This window comes from Rhinoderma darwinii, chromosome 6 (genome assembly GCF_050947455.1).
Source record: "Rhinoderma darwinii isolate aRhiDar2 chromosome 6, aRhiDar2.hap1, whole genome shotgun sequence".
Classification (NCBI taxonomy): Eukaryota; Metazoa; Chordata; class Amphibia; order Anura; family Rhinodermatidae; genus Rhinoderma; species Rhinoderma darwinii.
This window is the reverse complement of record NC_134692.1, coordinates 32,260,045-32,282,296: the sequence shown is the minus strand read 5'-3', so window position 1 is coordinate 32,282,296 and position 22,252 is coordinate 32,260,045. Positions and strand designations below refer to the sequence as shown.

At 40.4% G+C, this 22,252-nt stretch overlaps 1 protein-coding gene across 9 annotated transcripts in view; it reads right to left on the bottom strand.

Annotated features, from left to right (window-relative positions):
- Window positions 1–22,252, bottom strand: part of DYNC1I2 (dynein cytoplasmic 1 intermediate chain 2) — an 80,468-nt gene that overhangs the window by 45,556 nt on the left and 12,660 nt on the right. For 4 of the 9 annotated variants that reach the window (XM_075829443.1, XM_075829442.1, XM_075829445.1 and 1 more), the window contains exons 5-8: window positions 14,886–15,030; window positions 12,504–12,527; window positions 6,619–6,678; window positions 5,678–5,793 (exon numbers count right to left, since the gene is read on the bottom strand). In XM_075829443.1, the coding sequence (XP_075685558.1) occupies window positions 5,678–5,793; window positions 6,619–6,678; window positions 12,504–12,527; window positions 14,886–15,030 (345 nt within the window). The remainder of the gene's footprint in view (window positions 1–5,677; window positions 5,794–6,618; window positions 6,679–12,503; window positions 12,528–14,885; window positions 15,031–22,252) is intronic. The other 5 variants (XM_075829448.1, XM_075829446.1, XM_075829449.1 and 2 more) reach the window with 5 other exon arrangements.

Here is a 22,252-nt window from a genome sequence, read left to right as displayed (position 1 = left end):
AGACTTCGGATCCCCCGGTATCGCTATAAAAATGTCAGAATCAGCGCGATGGGGGACCGGAATGTATATTACCAAGTATACTCACATACTGCAGTGCGTACACTGCTAAAAACATTTGGACCCCATTAAGGGCAGTATTTTGTACAGGTGCCAGGCTAATGACAAACCCGTGAAAAGGGCGGCACTGTGACATAAGTATCCTTAATGACTGTCGTAAAAAGGAATATGGGTGGTCATTAAGGGGTTAATAATTTACATCAGCACGTAAGGCTGATCCATGCGTTTTACTCCATTTAGAATCCCCTGCTGGTTTTAGCAATAAATAGGAAGGACTTCTAGGGTATATTCAGATGTTGCGGTGCGGCTAAAACAGCATAAAATAAACCCATGTATTTTACATCGATTTGATACTTTTTTCGATGCGGTCGCCTTTCTTTTTACCACAACTGCATCGAAAAAAGCATCATAGAGGCAAAAACCTATACATTTTTTGGATGCACCCTTCACTTTGCAATTCAACCCCAGTTTTGTCAAATACTTTTTTTTTGGGTGTGTGTGTAGTTGGAGGTACACAGTAAATGTCACCAATCATCATAAAATGTGAATATTTGACAGAATTTTTTCCCCAGACATCTGTATCAAGTGACTATACCATTATAGTCTGTCCTGGCTTGGCTATAGTAATGGACATGGACATTGGGGTTTAACCTGGAAAGAAAGTGACATCACGACAAAACTCAAGACCACAAGCCCTTTGTCGGGCTCCTAAAACACGGCATCTGGCTATACTTTTACCTAACCATGCATGTGGCTATACACTTCTGGCCGCTGCAGGGGAAAACTACAATTACATGCCGGCCATTCAAAACAATGTCGGACCATAAAACATGGATGGGCAGGGTCTGCCAGTACGTCTCTCTGTTCTGGCTCACACAGAGGGGTCCGCAGTGGGATATTATTACTATAATCGGTCTACTGGATATGCACAATAATCTGGAGTTAAGAGCGACTTTAACACTAGCAGTTGTGGTAATTTAATCAGAAGTGATAAGGCAACATGTTATGTTATAAGGACAAGACCCGGGCACTTTCACGTGGTGCAGGTAGCATAAATGCAGGGTTTCTGTGACATTGCATTGGCTGTAATATATCTATCGGCAGTGGAAGCTAATGCAATGCTTAAATATCTATTCAGGTGACCGGCAGAGTAAATCTCTATCTCTACATGATATTGTAGTCATGGATGGCACGCTGTGTCTCCTCGGGGGCGCTCTGTGAGAATCTAGATGTTCACCATTTACTCAGGTTTTTCTCATCAAGTTTTAAAATGACCACAGTGCCACGTCTTTACACCATTACTTAATAGAAAACACTTCGGCTACAGTTTAATTTTTGAGAACCAAGGGTATGTTCACACACGCAAGTTTGAACGTTTCCTTGCTGCATTTTTTTTAAATAAAAAACAAAAAGCAGAGGATAAAGCGGCCCTGAAATCGAGCTGCATTTTTAAAAATTCCATTCATGTTTTTTTGTGCCATGAAGCATTCATAGAACAAGAACGTTGGCGTTTATTTTTCATTCTCCTCCGGTGACAAACTAATTTATCTAAACGGTTAACCTGGCCTTGTTGCCCATACCGACCAACCAGAGCTCAGCTTTCATTTCTAAAACTGCTCTGGAAAAATGAAATCTGCACGGTGAATGGTTATGGTTGACTGCGGTAACAATACAGATTTACATAGAATCACATCTACATTTTGTACAGCTGCTCTTTTAAGAAAAAATGCAATGTCCATTCGGTTTGAAAAAGGCGCATCAGTTTTCGGCAACTTTCACGTTTCCGTTATGTAGAACATCACGGCTTTAGTATATACTTTATACTTCTAGTCACTATTTCGTGGCACATAATTATCAGTGTATTATCTATAAACCTTGACCAAAGTGCACAAATATGTAATAGAAATATAATAAGCAATTCTGCCCAGTAGAGTCTACATAATAAATGTCATATTTAGCAAGGGTTAAATGCCCTCAGCTCTACAACCTGCTGTGGTATAACCAATAAGAAATCATTCATTACTGCTTTCTATCTGTATATTAAAAAAAAAAAGTGCACACAGTATTTGGACAAATTACAACATGGTCGATCTGTTGGCGGTGCTGGTGGTAACGACAAGAATGAACTTGTCACTTGGTACTTGGCTTTTACACTATCCAGGAAGATTCAGTACAGTATATAGTACCTGAAATACAGATGTAGAAGAGCGGTATTTGATGTTTTGCCCAAATCACAATGTCATTGTAGCTTATTTTTGGTTTCTCGTATAACAGTAGGTAAATCTCTCTTTACTTATTATGGTGCACAGAAGAAACAGTTAAATTACCAATTAAGCTCTGCTATACTTTCTACATTCTAGGACTTCAGTCAGGTGCTCCTATCCCATTTGCCATAAAGTGGGCAAAATCAAATTTTTTCAACAAGGATATTTGATGAATATTGGTTGACGGGAACCTAGACCTTACCAAGACTGAAGTTCTTGTCTTGTGGACGAGACAGAAGCCATGGTCTTAGGCCCTCTTCCCATCACATTTATGAACTACGTTTATCATACATGTCGGGAAAGCTCCCAAAGTAAACGATAGAGGTGTCCATAGGGCTCCAATAGCCTGACAGAGGCAAAAAAAAAGTGTGTCCTTTTGGCCTCTGACAGGTTGGCATACCTTTTTTATTCTTTATTCAAGGATAAAATAGCATAGTAGACGACGCAATTCCATCCTAAGGGATCCACAAAAAAAACGTATTCTGTGCTATATCAAGTTTTGTTAACATGAGAGCCTATGGATGACACTGTTAGGCATACATCACAGGTATATGGTAAACACATAAGCCAAGAAGCTCCAGCGACATAACTGTCCATATATAGTTATTTTGATTAAGTTTCCTGCACGGCCGCTCTTCCCAGGGACTTTGACCTCCTGAGGTCTCGGTTTATATATGGCAAGTGACATCAGGGGCTTCCCCAGGGACGGTGTCACCGGGCAGAGGAAGAATCAAGAATTGCCATGCCTGGGCACTCTGGCAGACCTCCTGACGTCACTGTCCATATATGGAGAGTGACATCAGAAGCTTTCCCAGGGCCAGAGTCCCCAGGCAAGCCCCTGACGTCACTTCCATATGTTTCGATCTTTCATCGGAGCTATACATTAGGAGTCATCCCAACGTATACCTCTGATGGGAGGCCAAAATGCAAAGTAAAGTAGTGCCTTTGAAGCCTACACAAAGTCCATTTTCTCTTTAAACAGCCACTAAATATAACAGGCAGCGCATAGAAAAGACGCGCAAATTCTAATTAAGCTTATGTAAAAATGTCAGGACGTACTCAGAACCGTAGAGAAGTAACAAAGTAATGATCATGGGGGCAGACATTATGGACTTCCCACTAAAGACTACTAGTGTCCTCATGTTGGAATGGCGGATAACCAGAAACGATGGACTGCATTTAATGCAGATGAGATACACTTTAATGTTTGCATCCTTTTAGCTGTATGAATGGTTGGCAGTAAGGGACCATTTAAAGAGTATTTCAGGAATAGGATGCTATTCTGCCTCACAAGCTCTAATCGGCCTCTCAAGATCTATAAAAGCACTAACAAAAAAGGCTCAGCGAATATGAATTTCTTCCAAACGCCACGTGGCGGTGCTTTTATCTCCTTTATATTGTTTGTGTTCTTTGTACAATATCAGGATTTTACTTGTAACTGTGAATCGTTTTAGATTCCCACTGGGAGATGAGCATTATATAAATAAACATTATTATTATTACGATCAGACAGTGAATAAATAAGGGCTTTTGTGACCATCTCTATACAGTAGCTCACAGCGGCGGCGTAACCCTGCGGTAGACTTATGCATTTAGTATGAAGTATAAACATTTTTACGGAGCTTGGACTAATCTCAACATTGCAGCCAATTACCACGGAGACTATTTCAGGTGCCTGTCAATCAGCTTTTTACAGATTCAGATTAGAAAAAAAAACCAAAAAAAAAAAACAACATTCATTTGTTTTACCAGAGCCCTTTTCTTTCAGCTCTGTTTCTTTGGAGATGTCTCTGAACCCTGGCGATCGATCATTTTATCTCTTCAGAATTTAACAGCTTTTAAAAGCAAATGAATACATACATATATAATGTGTGAATCCTGTCACATGTGACAATAAAATTTCATTTTATAGCCCGTTTTCCTATATCCTTAGAGTGGTACATAGTGTCTTTTCTTTTTATACAGAGATTATGCTATTATTCCCCTCCCCCTTCCATCAGTAGCACACGATTACCAGAAATATTTCAGAAGAGGAGTCTGGTATAAGCAGGTTACCGCACAATCTACACGTATGTACGCATACCATACAGATATCGTTTGGCTCTTTGTCAAATGGACAACACGTCACTGTTTTTGCAAGTGAGTGACTGTTGTTGCAAGCGAGTGGCTGCCGTCGTCGCATATTCATGTACAAAATGTCATTGTCCTGAGATGGTAACAAGACCTAGTGGGGAACCCATCATAAGAGGTAGGTATATTACAATTTTTGTAGAAACAATTTGCAGCATTTAGAAAAACATCTTTAAGTGAATGCTCTAGATTTACCTGAAGTCCCATATAACACCGCAGATAACACACATCAATATGAGTTGTGCCGAATGATAACATTGCCTGAGCATTATGTATACTGTACATACTCCTATACATTGACGTGTTCAAGATAGATAGACCTAAAGGGTCTTCCTTTCTAACATGTCAATAAGACAAGACATTGGTAGAGGTCCAGGAATTTGAATCACCCAGAGGGATCTGGCCCAAGGTAGTATGGCCATTCAATGCCAGAATCCCTTCAGGTCAGGACATTAAACAATATCCTTTTCTTACAGGTCTGGATATATGGAGATGCATTTATTGCAGCTTTCAAACTAGTTTTAAAATAAAGGGCACCTGTGACCAAACAAAGCCGGACTGCGAGACCCTTGGGTCCTTCTTGGCATATCTGATGGGCCAAAGGGGTCCGGTTTGCTCAATTAGAATACTGATTGTAAGACTATTTGGCAGATTCATACACGCTTGTTATTGGAAGGGTGCCCTTTAAAGTAAAAGTCCCCCTGGACACTGAAATTAGATTTATATTTTTTAGCCACTGTTTCCCAAGCAACTGCCCAAAACGTTTACGTGTCACTGAATAGAAGAAAATACAGCTGCGGGTATTCATGCCCTCGTGTTGTTCTTGCTAAATGAACACTTACCAGTAGCAGGTCCAGCATTGACTGCCAGGATTCCATGGAAGGGTTATGCACTCTTTATTTTATTATTTTTTAAGAAACGCTGTGGCATGTAAATCTAAAATGATCATCGGCAATAGGATAAAAAAAGTGTGAGTAAATAGAAGAACCAAAATTCCAAATACAGACCCAGACATGGTGTTTTTGTTTTTTTTCTTCATTGCATGTACAATTTTAGGAGATTGAATTATCCATGACATTACAGGGAACTAGCATTTCCTTTTGAGCGCTGTTTTTACCGGCAATAATAGGCAACCCATAAGATTTAAGAAAACAAACCCACAAAAGAAAAAAAAAAGAAAAAAATCAAAATGCCATTAAATACGGTGTTGGGAAAAAATAATTTACCTTCATTTTCCTGGGCGACAATTGGGGTCTGTGTCTCCTTTGTATATGTGACAGTCTCTCGAGGCGGAAAATCCACTTGGGTAATTTTGGCCATGCCCAACTTTAAGGGACCACGTCTATAGTAGATATTCATAATTAGCAAATTAATGTTTAAGAATAATCATAATAGTAATAAATATATTTTTTTATTAAGACAAGACGTGCACACATGTGGGCCTCATGTATCAAAAATATTGAATAGTAAAACTGGCCTTGATGCCCATACCAACCAATCAAAGCTCAGCTTTTATTTCTTGAACTACTCAAGACAAATGAAAGCTGCGCTGTGATTGATTACTCTGGGCAACAAGGTCACTTATTTGGTAAGACAGTTTTGATATGATCTTATAGATGTCACAGAACATATAAAAATGGCAGCCCATAGCAAACAATCTGATCATGGAATTAATTTGTTTCGCCTGTACTTCATTGTAGAAAGCTGGAATCTGGTTAGTTGCTACAGGGAACTCCTTCTCTTCAACTATTTTGTAGGCTGTGAAAGTTTCTTGTAGAATTATAAGGAAGGCTGGGTTCACATTTGCATTGTCAATTTAATAACAAAATTGACGGAGTGCCGGATCCGTCACACGATGGACACCAACGCTACCAGATGGACCCCATTGACTTAGAACGGGGTCCATATGGTTCCATTGTGAGGTCTGTCGTTTTGACGGGAATGCTGTGCTATTTCTCCCATCAGATAGGAGCCTCTGTTGCAGATTCCGTCATAACAGAGCTTCCGACGCGAAGAACAGAGTCTTCCACAGTACATTTTTTATTATGGCTGAAGTGTTTTAACTCCTATCCACATTACCATACATGACAATATTAAAAATACAGTATAAAACTATTACATAAATGACATAACATAGCAGAATGTAAGTAATAAATTGTTGCAGTACCCCAGTTCAGAGTCAGAGTGGAGCTGAAGAACTGACGGATCAGTGTCCCAGTGCAGAGTCCTGATTTGTTGCCGGACAACCACGCAGCATTAGCAGAAGAGGTCAGAAGTTAGTTAGTTAAGCAAACACAACAAAGTGGTTACAACTACTACATAAAGACAGCTACCAAAATATTGTATAGCAGTTAGTGCAAAGAAGATGGGGATATTTGTTAATGCAGTTAGTGACCATCATTAAAAAAATAAGCACAACCTGATGCGGAATTTCCCCAATAAAAAAAATAGACTATGCGTCCGGTGCTTACGCATTCACCATGCTCTAGACTTCTGTTCCTAATAGAGGTCAATGAGCCACTAGATAGGTGTTGCCAAATCAATGGGGGATATATGGGAGAATTTCTACCAAAAAAAAAACAACAAAACAAAAACAACAGGACAAGGCAGAGGTAACACAGACCTGTACATCTTCTTAGAATTTGTCACTGGAAGCTATTTTGCATACTTCTCCCCATTTTTAAGTAATTGCATAAGTACATGTAACAGTAAAAATAAGCATGTCGTACAAGACGCATCATTTCAGTCTGGGTTCTCTTCTGACCAAGTTTCTATTGACTTTTACTGTGCGACTCATTTCAGCCTCATCGAATGACATGATGGTAACGCATGGGTTCGAACAATCGTAGTAACATCCCCATGCATTAGTGACTATAGCTTCTTGTGAAAGGAACAAACAAGTTCCGATCAACAAGCGGTCTCATTGATCGGCGTGCGTTGTTACGGCCAAAATTGGCTGGTGTAAAAGGACCCTTAAATCCATTTTAAAAAGGTAATAAATTCAATCAATTGTTTTAAAAATTATTTTAATAAGGGTTCTCTAGTCTATTACCATTATTACATCAACTCAAGCACGCTAGAAAAGACTGATACACTGTGTTACACCTAGAGCAGGAGCTTCCCTCTTTAGTGCTGTTGAAAGAGTCCTGCACCGCTCCCTCTGGCCCTGTACCAGGCATACCGCTAAATAAGCTTTTCCTGGAGTGCTACTTAAAAATGGGTATTCCCATCTCGAACATTTATGGCATATCCACAGAATATGCCATAAACGGCCGACGGGTGCGGGTCCCTCCTACGTGAACTGCATCTATCTCCAGAATGGAGCCCCCTGACACCAGTTCTATCTTCTGCCGCTGGGCTCCAGCGACTGACTGACAAGGTGACCAGGTTTTTTGGAAGCAGTTGAGCGTTTTTTGCTGTTTACAGAACTTCCATAGAAGTTATTGGGAGTTCCAGAAACCGCTACACATTTTTCTTAGTTCCCAAATTTCAGAAGCTCGCTGCACCGTTTCAGTAACTCCCATTCCCTTCTATGGGAATTCTGGAAATAGGATATCAAGAGTCTGACTGCTTCTGGAAAACCTGGTCACCTCGGCAGCCATTGGCTGGAGCCCAGCGACAGAAGGTAAGACGGGGGTCAGGGGTGGGACCCGCATCTATCGGACATTAATGGCATATCCTGTGCATATAACCAGGTAGATTCGTCATTCATAAATCTTGGAAAGCGGTGTGGCAATCTCTGGAAAATACGTCATGTAATGATGGCCACATCTCCGTTATTACATTGAAAACCATTTAAAGGGTTTTTAAGCTTTTATTCTTTTACTTTAGTAAAAAATCTTCAAAAGTAAAAGAAAAAAAAAGTATTCAAACGTCTGCCTTGTATAAATAGACTACAGCTGTCCTATAAAGCATCCAGCATGTTTTGAACATATCTGGAAAACAGCAATATGAGAGAAGACTGGGATTTTTCTTCACGTCAAGGGATTTATATTTAGAAACTAAATAAACCATTACGAATTGAATTGGAATTAAAGATTATGGTGATTAAAGACCCTTTTTATTTTTAAACATAGATAAGCATAAAACACTAATGGTTTTAAAGTGAAAATGTTTTCTTTTACACAATTTCACATACAAGTTACAGTTTGTATCATACATTAGATTTCGCCTAGCTGAGCGCCAAAGACAGAGGCAATCACAATGGGTTATGTCATGCTGCCAAGCTAGTTAGCTGAAGAGAACGGTAGTGTGGAGAGGCTGGCGACAGGTGTAGCTAAGGGCAGAACATGTTACAGGCTTTTCCCAGCAATATCTTAAAGCACTAAAAAAATTCAGAGTTAAAGTATATATTCAACCTGTAAACACCATTTTAAAGTTGATAAAGATCTATATGTAAAGTTGGATAAATGTGTAAATACATTGCATTACTTATTTTGTATTGTTCTTAAAGGCTATGTAAACCTTTGAAAGGGTTGGTAATTTTTTTTAATAAAAAGGTCAGTGTGTTTGGTGAAACTTTAGAATTAGTTTTTATTAAAAAATTTAACTTTTTTTTAGATACAGCTGCTCTGTATTCTCCATACAGAGCAGCTGTATCGTTCACCAAGACCTGAATCAGTCAGTCCCGCGGACCTGACGGGTTCAGTGTCAGCGGGTCCTTGTCTCTGACATGCAGGATCCACCTGTTATCAATCACATCTAAGTTATGAACTTTGACCTGTTATCCATCACATCGAGCAGGACCCGCTGACACTGAACCCTGTCAGTCCCGCGGACCAGGCTGGAACAGAATTTAGCGAACGATATAGCTGCTCTGCATAGAGAATACAAAGCAGCTGTATCTAAAAAAAAAAAAGTAAAAATATTTTTTAATAAAAACTAATTATAAAGTTGCACCAATCACACTGATTGACGCTTTTTATTTAAAAAAAAAAAAAAAAAAAAAGAAGGTTTACATAGCCTTTAAAGTTAGTCTATATTTTAGTCCGGAGCTGCATTCACAATTCTGCTGGTTGCTACTGGAAACAGACGCTGTTCACACCTCGCTACTTGAATGCTTTTGACATATGCACCGAGAAAGCTGCAGGCACATACATTAAACGTATACATAGCACCCCATACACCTGGCGTATGCACAAAGTGTGTCTTTTTTTTTGCATACGCTCAGCCAGTATGGAATCACATAAAAATAAATTTTTCTACTGTATAGGAGAGTGTAGTTTGCTGCGCTTTCCTATACAGAGGGATACAGTAAAAAAAAAAAAAACATGCAGTATATGTTTTGTTTTCTTTACAGTGTGAGACGTATGCCACTGTATGCCTATACAGTGGCGTAAATCGCAGCCTTCTGTCAGAGGTATATGCCAAGGCATTCTTCCAAACCTATACCTCTGATGGCAGGAAAAAAAATGAGGCGTGAACAGAGCCATCATTGAGCTGCATTGGGAATGTTAATTTGTCCTTTAGCTTGTCCTTCACCACCAGGACCCTCACCGATAACAAGAATGTCTATGGGGCCGCCCGAAACAGCCAAGCGCTGTACATTGCAGTCTCCATCGGTCCTGTAGACATTGAATGGAGTGGCAGCGCACATGTACGACCACCACTCAATTCAAAATCCTGCTTACTGTGATCGTGCTGTAAAGAGGAATGGGGGTCGGGAACCCTGTTCTAGTGATCGGTGGGGGTCCCAGTGGTGGGCCCCCCAGCCATCATACATTCATCACCTGTTCTGTGGATAGGTGATAAATAAGCTTAGTGAGTAAACCCCTTTAAAAGCTGCATATCCCAGAATGCAAGTTCACTAAACAAGCTCTGTCCAGACATTAATACAGCAAGAAATGCTAAAAGATTACAGCTCTGAAGTCACATTTGTGTATGCAGACTTGCTCAACTTAAGATCAGTATACGATAAGTAAAGTATTTAATAAGCAGATTAATTATATATTAAACTGTAAAATCTATATGTATACAGCCTGGCATAGGTACGGACTTAGAAACCTTAGCACTTCATCATCACTAAAGCCATTGTTGGCAACTTTCCCTGTGATGTCGCTCGGCTCCTCTGAGTTACACAGAGAATTTGTTAATCTGTTTCTCATCCACTTTGAGATGTGATCCCTCTACGGCACATGATCCTGAGCAGAACTTGTACATGTTGGGTGTGAATGATCGGTATCTTGTAACATTGCCCACAGCAGAAAACATGTGCAGGAAATGGTAGTATTGCTCCAGGAAGACGTCTAACACATCGGCTCTTTGGTAAGGAAACAATCTACATTTCCACTGGGATGTGGTACTGATAGTGTTTCCAAGATGTGACACGGTTGTAATTATGGGTTAACCACAGCCTTAGGCACATATGTGTCAATTCATGTGAAACCCAGCATACATCGAATATAAATTCAACGGGACTGCAGGACTGGGCAAAACTGCTTAACCCTCGTGATCTGCGGTGGAAGCCCTGGTTGCTTCCTTTCAAGTTCTCCGTGGGGTGAGGGGTAACATTAAACACAAGCCCCTTGAACTAAGGTGATACTCCATACCGATCACAGTGACGTCCAGCATTTAAGATGCAACTCTCCCTCCAGCTGGTCACTGGACATATTGCTCACTTGGGTGGTTAAATTATTCACCCCACCAAAAATACAACACAAACATATCAGTAGCTGTTTTACACAGGGATTAGACATGCCAGAGAGCCGCCATGGTCATATATCAATTATATTGGTATAACTATAGTGACAACTACTCCGTATTTTAAGGAAGCGTGATTGGTTGTAACAGCCCTGCCATCGTACTAGCGTCTTTAAATAACCATGTGCTCATTTTTTGTCGTGAAGTAACCGCATTAGTATAATTAAAGGATCACTCTACTCAAAACAATATTTGCACGCCGAGTTTTCTGCACAAAAAAAAAAAAGTTGTTACCAAATGTAAATTCCAACATGCAACAATATTAATGTGCAAACTATTAGACTAATGTTTATGGATCTGCAGGCACTAGTCCATAAAGATCAATATTTAGATTAGTATCTCGGTGCACACGAACCATTGATATAAAACGTTCACTGATAGGACAGCAAAAATGATCCTTTGTAGTTTATGGACAATAGTTTTAAAATGTAGATAGTTTTATAGAATTGTTCCAAAATTACATTATAACCCTATTATCATGTTACAGGAAAATTCTAGAATAATACAAGCCATGTTGTAAACATAGAAGACCTCCATACAGTATGGGGGGAATTTATGGAGACTGGCGTTTCATATCTTAATAAATTTGTCATCTTTGGCCAGGAGCGGGCGTAGATTTCAGCTGTAATGTATGCTAGTTTCTGGCATAAATGATAGTAAATGTGTTGGGTAATGGGTGGCCCCGCCCTTCTGCTAAGCTCCACCCACCTTTTTGAAAAGTGACAATAGAGGCGGAAGCCGCTTAAATGTCGCAGTTTTTGTGTCTTTTTAGCCATTTATGACTTTTCTACTCAGTGTCGATCCATTACTATTAATGTCCACATGACGAGGTCATACGGCTGAAGTACAGAGCGGTTCTCCGTACAACGCATGGGGGTGGGAGAAGGGGGACCACGTACAGGCTGAGCAGAGGCCGCAATGTTTACATGCACCTAGGGAGAGAATTAGAAATAATAAAGTGGATTCCATTTTTTCTACAAGATGGTTTGTTTTAAGAACATGCAGAAAATCAGACAGATTGAAAAACAGTTCGGGCAAGTTTGTCTCCGGTTTACTTTTATCGGTCAATTCTAGGATTCGTGTTCCTTTTATGCAAACCCTTTCTCAGGTCTCTTCTTAGTTGACATTAAGTAATGACAATAAATAATCCCATATAATTCCTTAGGTGACAAGACCCACAGAAAATGGGCAACAGAAAATGTGTCTTGTAGGTGGGACAACGGCAACATAGCATCCCATCAGAAAAAGATCAAACACTTTCTTTGTATCTATGGGTATTCTTCACTATTGTAACATATGTTTTCTAAAATGAAAAGCATAATAAACATAACAGAGAAAAGGAATATGCTTTACTTCTTGGTAACTGCAGGTCTGGAACTGCAAAATAAGCACATGCAGGAGGTTAGTAAGCTTCATAGGATCTAGTCTTATTAAATGTAAGCTTGAGAGCCAACAGGTATCTTCTACTAATAAATCCAGCGATTGTATGAGTCGATCAGCACAAGACCCCCACCGATCGCTAAAACAAAGCAACCAGACAGAGCGCTTAGGTGAGCACTGTGCCGCTTCGTTTCTGATCTGCTTTCCTCAGAGCCGCGTACTGGCTCATTAGAAAGTCTATGAGTCCGTACACCGCTAGCTCGGCTTACTGAGGAAAGTTGATCGGAAATGGAGCTGCACATCGCTCCCCTGAGCACTTCTGTTGCTTAGTTTTAGCGATCGGTGGGAGTCTCAGTGCTCAGATCTCCAGCGATCAAAACTTCTGACATGTCACTATGACATGTCAAAAGATTTTCAAATGATTAGTTACCCTTTAATATAAATGATTTCTGTCACCACAATACAAGGCTTGCAGAAAGAGGACTTTGAAATTATAAAACGGCGGTCATTGGGACAATTTGTTAAAAGCTCCTGTTCCTTCTGTTAATATTGTGATATTAATTCAGAAAATAATAATTCTGATCTCTAGACCTGGTCACGAGTCAATGATCTATATGACCACAATCTCATATCAGGCCTTCTAGATGTTGGCCATTTGCTCAAGCTCCCTGCACTTACAAAGGAACAACAGCTAATAAGTCGAATTTAAGATGTCTGCCATTTGCATAGAGCATGCAAAAAAGGTCTCTTGAACAGCAGCCTAAGGGGGAGTTCACACAGAGTTTTTGGACGCAGAAACCGCGTCGGAAAGCGCACCAAAAAATGGCCGAAAATGCCTCTCATTGATTTCAATGGGAGGCGGAGGAGTTTTTTCCCGCGAGCGGAAAAACCGTCTCACGGAAAAAAGAAGGGATATGCCCTGTCTTCGGGCGTTTACGCCTCTTACGTCACATTGACATCAATGGGAGGCAGAGAAATCGTATTTCGCTGCGTTTTTTGCTTGCGTTGCTCAATGGCCGCGGGCGAAAAACGCAGCGAAAATCGGCGTGCAGGCAGAGCAAAATATGCCTGAAAATTCCAAATGGAATTTTGAGGCAGATTTTCCTCCTGCAAAAGACTCTGTGTGAACCCAGCCTAAAGGTCCTCGTACACGGGCAAATGATCGGGCGAACGAGCGTTCATACGAATACTCGTTCCAGATTATTGCCCTGTGTAAACACAACAGAGTAAACACTCATTTATCAGCTGATCGGATCTTTTAGGTGTCCAGAAAAATGGTTGCTCGTTGGCAGCACATCTCCCCATGGAAACAGGGGCTGATCTGACGATATGCTTTACTGTCGATCGGTGCTCGTTCACTCTGCCAAATATCTGCCTGTTTAAAAGGGCCTTCAGAGCTAAGGGGAGCATACTTGATTTATAAATGGAGCTGTGCCATTATGAAAGATGCATGTATTAAAGAGTCATTGGAGGGTGAAGTTTAAAATTAAATGAATCACTCTGAAAGCATCTTTCACGGGCCCTTAGTGCTACACTGAAACTTCTGCTAGCCAGGTAGGTGATATCGATATCAATGCCACATGTGAGATGAGAAACCTGTCCTTAGCAGCTATATGGCTTCCCTAACAGCTGTTTACAGTATATAGAGTTATACAGAAGACAAAGGCTATAAAATAATACAGCACTTAACGATACTAAACATAAAATAATACTTTAATCAAATTGAAAGGTAAAATATTATACAAAACCTGGCAAATAATTTGTCCATATATGGCAAGATAGTGAGGATAAATGGAGAGATATTGCAATACAACAAATCGTTGGAAAGGGCAATCAAATAGGAATTATTCACAGGAGTTGTGCACGAGGACAATTCCTGTCCATATACCCGAATAGCGGCTGTGGCTCATAGAGGACCACGGTTTACATCAATATGCCCTGAGTATCAATCTGGCGGGCCAAGGCCTTCAGTGTATTACAGGACCGGACAATTATTTGATTGCCGGGGCTGTCAAACACCCTGATAAGCAAAGACTGTGCTACCATTAGATGATTGTACCACCACATGATACCTTAAGAATTAAGGCAATTCAAGACATTATGAAGCGCACAGCCTGACGCGGTCATGTCACTGGATGATCAGAATGTATTATTCCACAAAAACAGGAATTTTAAGAGAGGCTAAGAAGCAACTATAATGTATCTGCAGTTGGTGTTGATCTAGATACTGCGGGAATGCACACTTTATAAGTAGTACTGCACCTATAACCCATCATCCATTAGATCTATGGAGCTGAAAAAACCCAAAAACAGTAAAATCACTATTAAAAGTGTAACCAAAGCATCATAGCTTACCTGGCTCCAGTTGTCCCATCACCGGAATCTTGACTTCCAGCTTCACTTGGGGTGCTCACAGACTTAGAGGAAGGAGACGTTGGCGGAGGGACTAAATAGTGAAACAGACACGTATCCTCTGTTACTATTCGCAGGGGTTGGACCGCTTAAGAGGTTTCCAAATCAAAGTTAACATGAAGGGTTGATAAAGAAACAAAATAGGTAACAAAACCAAAATGTACGTGGATGGAGATGAAGAATGGGGAAAAAGAAGGGGAGAGAGAGAGAGTTACCATTCACATGCTGGCTTATTCATGCATCTGCATATAACATGTTGGTGACAAAGAGGGGAGAGAAGAATGAAGAGTGATGAGGAAGATTTAGGACATTCCCTTCCTATGAGAAGCTTGAACTTTACGTGCAAATGTCTCTTTTGTAATTAATACCAACTGTAAAGTTAATCAGTCTCACTGTCCCTATATACACAGTAGCCCAAGTCTTCACTGGTAGGACAGCAACAGAACAAGGTGATAATACCGGGGCCACAAACCAGTCCAAAATAGATTTCCTGATCGTTCTGCTCCGAGCTACATTTCTAGCAGCCAAACAATGTTTTCTACCATTGTCGGCACAGATTGGAATATACTTTTACGCCGGTGTACACTTTTGTATAGGAAAGCCATGCTGAAGTGCTTTATAGTGGAACAAATGCAGCTGCAAATTGTAGGTTTTTGGCTTGAGGATACCCGTGTATTCCCACTAGGATCTATGGGCAAATATGCATCTTGTGTGTATAGGACTCCACTGAAACCAGCGAATGAAATACTGTTCAGTACATAAAAAGTACATGAAGTGCAGAACTGCTTTCATGGCATAGGACAGTGTAGCAGAGATCTGGTTATGTGCCTATGGAGCTAGTTTAAAGAATATTGGCCTTCTTCACATCAGTTTATGAACTACGTACATCTGGTACGTCAGGAAAGCTCCGTGTCCTTAGAGATACATTAGCCTGGAGGCCAAAAGATTGTCCTTTTGGCCTCCGTCGGGTTGATATACCTTTCTTTTGAAGGATGGAATAGCGGTGTAGACAATGCTATTTCAACCTGAGAAATCCTGCAAAATCTGCCACAAGATCCAGTGACATAACTGTCCTGCATAGCCGCCCGGCCCAGGACTCCAGCGCTATAGAAGACCCTGACGTCACCGCTCATATATGGACAGTGATGTCAGGAGCTTCCCCAGGGCCGGAGTTCCCAGGCAGAATGATTCTTGATGCTTCCTCTGCCTGGAGACACAGGCCCTAGGGAAGCTCCTGATGTCACAGTCTAAATATGGACAGTGATTTCAAGAGCTTGCGTAGGCCAGACTCCCTGGGTGACGTATCCCAATGTATGCCAAAAAGTGGAATACATTGCAACCTTACATCAGAGGGATACGTGGGGGTCCTCCCGGCATAGATCTTCAATGACAGGTCAACACCCGATCCCCATTCACCAGACGGAGGCAAAGAGAGTGTCGTTTTGGCCTACTTTGAGGTGGTATGCGTAGGAATACTTTTTCTCTACTGTATAGGAAAGCACAGCACGCTGCACTTTCCTTTATAGTCGGCCACTGCAAAAAGAAAAAAAAAAAAAGTACACCAAGCAGTATACTTTTTTTTTTTTTTTTTTTTACATTTTGGCCAATGGGTGACATGTCCACTGTATGGCTATACAGTGGCATACTTTGGAGCTTTACATTGGAGGTGTACGTCGGGGAATACCCCTGATGTATACCTCCAACTAAGTGCTCTGACGTGAAGAGCTTACAACAACCCCTTTCCACATGTCCTATTACGACATATGGATGGCATGGAAGTGACCCCCTAACCAGGTTGTCCCCTTGTCCCCTCTATTAGCTAAAGTGGAGAGCCATTAACAAAACAACGGAACTTGCTCCCCGTATTACATTGTTGCTGAATAGATGGCATATATTACTACATTGTACTACGTATAGCTCCCTGCAACTTCCTCCAGAGAGATTTGCCGTTTACTCGGGGGAAACAGAAGCCAGATCTGAGAACATCCGCTGGGTTGTTTTGATTGGACGACCCCTTTAACGGATGCAACAATGGTGATATTAAACTATGGAATTACTGTGTATGCCATTAGCTACTGTAATTATTAAAGTGGCTCTTGAGGTAGCTCTCCCATATAAAGTAGCAGGTTACGAGACCGTTATGTCAACTTTTAAGTGTAAATAAATTATGCCAAAATCGCGACTTTGAAACTTAATTAACTCAGTAATGCTCAGTGATATCTTATAGGCAATCGTATTTCTTGTTCCTGCCTTCTGTTCTTTTTGTAGCCAATCGTTTTTTATACAGAATTATGAATGAATTGCTCTTTGATGCCACTTCTGCCATGCTGTCTTTTGCCATCACAAAGCAACTAGAAATTCACAGCTTGCCAATCTAAACACTGCCAGAAATGTAGCGCAATTAACATAAATGGGCTCATATATTAAAGAAAATATGTTGGTGGTGAGAAACGTAATTTAATGGCTATAATGACTATAAAATTGTGCTTAAATGCTTGCACTATATGCACAGAAGCAGTTTAGGATACCATATGCAGTTTTGGAAACTTCCAACAAAAACGTTAAAAGCTATGTACACCTTTAAAATATACATTTTATAAAAAAAATAAAAAACTGCAACTTTCTAAATACTTTTTAGAAAATTTTTTTTTTTACTTTTTAAAGATACTGCTGCTTTGTACCCGGATCCTGTATTCAGCGCACACGTATCTGGTGCTGAATGAAACCTGTATCCATTGAAAAAGACAACAAAACTAAAACGGTCCTCGTTGCCCATAGCAACCAATCAGAGCTTAGCTTTCATTTCTTAACCTGCTCTGGATGAATGAAAGCTGCATTGTGATTGGTTTCCATGGGTAACAAGGCCAGTTTTACTTTTAAGCAATTTGGCTAAATCTGTCCATGTCTATTTATACATGATCCCAATATATGTCTATTTATATTATCCCAATGCATGTAGCTTTTACTCCAGCCCAATTTTTATCAGTTGGCCACTGGACAATAGTAAGATTTTTTGACAAATAAATATATGGAGAGGAGCCGATTATTACATCTTTTTATATATTGTTTAAAATATTTTCTTTGTCTTACCACGGATGGATTTCCAGTCCTACATGTCAGTGTTGGAGGGATAGCAATACACTGGTTTTTAATACCATCTGTATGCTAATGGAATTGAGTCTTACACTTTCTCAGTTGTCTCTCACAATGCCAGAGCTCAGAGGAAATCTATACCATACTTTACCCTCCCCTCCACCTTACTGAAAGTCAGCCGCAGGAATAAATTATGTTCAATTACAAGTGTCTCATCCTGCATATAATTAACCACTGTACATATATATATCACATATATACACACACACAAATGCATTCGTGTGCATGTTCACACTGAGTTTTTTTTGCCCACCGAAAAATCTGCCTCAAAAAATTCCTAAAGGAATTGAAGTAGATTTTGACATGATTGAACTTTCTTTGCGGCGTTTTTTGGCTGCGGCCAAAAAAAAACGCTGCAAAAATCGCTTTCTCTGCCTCCCGTTGATGTCAATGGGAGGAAGGAGATGGAAACGTGGAAGAGCATGACGCTTTTTATCCCACAAGCGTTTTTTTCCTCTCGCGATTTTGGGCATTCTTTGGCGTGGTTTCCATTGCGGTTTTGGAGTCAAAAACAGCGCCATAAAACTCAAGTGTGAACTAGCCCTTATCTCTCTTTAGTCTGTACAGGGCTTGTCATCACTCGCATCAGTCCCTGTGTCCCATCATATATTAGCCAATTTGCTAGAAAGTAATTTCACTTATTAGTGTGTGTATATATATATATATATATATATATCCCTCTAAACCTTTAACTTTAATGTTGGTAAACTATTAGGCTTTTAATAATATGCTTAGTTAGGATTATTTAGTATTTTTTATTACTTAGACTGTGACTTTTGGCCAAATACAGCTATCCAATACATTTAGACCAGTACTGCCATCTAGTGGTAAAATAAGCCTCTCACATAACGAGGATCTGTGTACATTAGGATATCCATAATGTTAGTAGTCACTGAACTCCTGAGCACTTGGATCACAGAAAGCACACGCTGTATACGGAACTGCATCCTTCCCGCTAAGGTTTTGTTCACACGCAAACGATTTATTACAGAAATGTCTGCGACTGGAAATCTGTTTCATGCATCTAAATGGTGTTGTTTCTGCAGCATGTGCATGAATTTCTGGAAACGTCGTCTAGATGAATGGGACAGTTGTGTGAAATCTGTGCAAATCTGCCTTGTGTGAATATAGGCTAACTCCCTGAAAGCCCTGACAAGTTTATGGGATTTGGGAAAGCACACAGTCTGGGTAAAAAAATAAAAAATAATAATAAGGTTTTGCCCAGAACAACAATTTAAAACAATGCATAATAATTATACCCCTGCTAAGCCGTGTACCAGACACAGCCACATACGTAACGCTTTCTTTTGATATCAAGTCCAAATGGTCACATGGAGCCCATGAACGATGTGGTCATGTGATAATGCCATGTGATCACTTGGGCATAATGTCACAAATATGCCTTATATCCATGGGCCATATTGGTGTTTTTTTTATAATTCCTGGAAAACCCCATTAAGAAATACATATTAAATGGAGGATTTATATTGTCAACAATTATGCTGACATTGTATTTAGGGGCATGATTCGGGATACACGCTTGAAAGATATCCTGATGTATGCACCAAAAATAAAGCCCCAACGTATTTAACACAGTGACATACATCATACATAGGCCCCAATATTAAAATAAAATGTATACTGTGCAGTATCTTTTTTTTTTTGGGGTGGGCCACTCTATAGGAAATCTGTATAGTAAAAAGAAAATAGAATATATTATTATTGGAAATGTTGCTATTTTCCCTCTGTTAGTCTACAGGATGTTTTACGTTAGCCCCTGTCTAGTCTTACAAATCACATGCAAATCCAATGTGACTTTGATTGTAAACCTGCAACGTTTTCCCCACAGGGAATAAGAAAAGTTGCACGCAGAGTCACAGTATAGCCATAGCCCATGACAGGTTAGGCTGGATTCACACCAGCATGTTCGGTCCGTAAAGGACGGAACGTATTTCGGCCGCAAGTACCGGACCGACCACACTGCAGGGACCCGGGCTCCTAGCATCATAGTTATATACGACGCTAGGAGTCCCTGCCTCTCCGTGGAACTACTGTCCCGTACTGAAAACATGACTACAATACGGGACAGTTGTCCCGCAGCGAGGCAGGGACTCCTAGCGTCGTACATAACTATGATGCTAGGAGCCCGGCTCCCTGCAGTGTGTTCGGTCCGGGACTTGCGGCCGAAATATGTTCCGTCCTTTACGGACCGAACATGCTCGTGTGAATCCAGCCTTACAAGTAGCGGTAAACTACTGCCTATACTCCTGACATGTCTGCAGTCATCAATGTTACTGGCGGGTTGCTCCCGCAGCTAAAGGGGGTACACGGCCAGAACATCATAAAAGGATGCGGCTATATATATGCAATTCAACAATGTAATCTTTCAAGTGGTTGCAAGGGTTGACCCCAAGGCCAGATTCCCACACAGAATCCTATGGTGATCTAAGTAGAGGGTGAGGTATTATGGTGATGTGGAACTGGCCTAACGCTCTCTGTGCTGAATAATATAGAACAAGATATACTCTGTGTCATTTGCAACCAAATATATAAATCCTTTGATAATGAGTGGTTTTTTTTAAAACTATTTATTAATCTGCAGGATTTATCATTACAGACTCAGCAGTCAGTCAATTGCAGCAATTCATCAATTCGATTTTTCTAAAGACAAATAAACATGGACTCCTAGTAGGGCTTGTCCCTTGCAGGAGTCGCAGGCGTGTGTATAGGGTTTTAATAGGGGGATACAAAGATGCAGAATCGCCAGGAATCACCTTTATGTTCAAGAATCCCCCATTGAAAGAAAGGAGGTGCCGCGTGCATCAGTAAGACTTTCTATATTCTTTCAGAAGTGCTGACAGGTTACATGGGATTTACAAAATCATTTACATTTAAATCCCTTTTCCTCCTCCCTTTTAAAGCATGTAATCTGAACAAGAGAAAACGCCTTGTGGAAGCATAATGAGGCATGAGAAGATTAGTTCCCCACCGCAGGCTTAGATAATAATACAAGAAAGTGTTTCTGGAAACGTGACAAGGCTTTGACCTCCAAGTTCATCACCTCGGCCATTTGTGGCCGGCAACGCAGGCAAGGGAGGAGAGTCTTTAAAAATAAATGCATAGAAAAATGGTACGAAAACGAACAGCGAGGAACTGTAGAAAACAAAAGGTTTCCAATGAGATCTGGAATCTTACATGACAGATATCACATCTGCCAAAATGTCAGATATAAATGCCAAAACCGTATTTTATACATACCCGCTGATGATGAAGAAGATTTACTATGGACTCGGAAAAGGATATGGGATTACGGTCTCTGCTTGGGCATGACCTAAGGCCTTATTCACATGAGCCTGTTTGATTTGTTTCGTTTTTTTATACATATGAATGTTTGTATTTAGTCAGTGTGGTTTCGTGTGCGATCCATTTTTTTCACGCAACCATAGACGTTGACGGGCGAGTGTAGTCTGCAAAAACTGACAAGAATAGAACATGCGGTGATCTTCACGCAACAGACATACGCTCCGTGAAAAAATTAGGGGGTCGTGTATAAAGTGTCTTTTGGATGATAATTTCACACCCAGAATAGATCTCTTAATACAAGTGAGCACAAACCCTTCGGTAGTCCGGTTCATGGGACTGTCGGCCAACAATCGGGGCTGTATGTGCGTCTGTATATTGGAAAACTTAGGACAAACGACTGGTTGTACAAGCGCTAAAAAACTAGGAGTACCACATTTTTGATATGTAAAAAGGTTTATATTTGTAAACTGGTGGAAATGTTAATATTTATAGACGAAATGATGCAATACGTTTTCTGATGTATTTCTGCTATTGTTTGTCACATGTATATGAGCCTCATTGTGTGTATGGGAGTTCATCTATTATGGAGGGGGGGGGGGGTCCTGCTTGTACCTTATTCAATGTGACAGGGAAACCAGACTGTAATCTCCACTGGTGCGGGAAATGAAGCGCCTGGATTGTATAGTGGCAAAATATTCTATAACTACATATAGTGTGTAGTACATGTAGCTCACTATAATATGATACAATATCTGTATTACTACCACACATATCAAAGGCACGAGTCTCAATGAGAAAAATAAAGTTATAATTCAATAGGAAACGAATGCTTACATTAAATTAGCAGATAACTT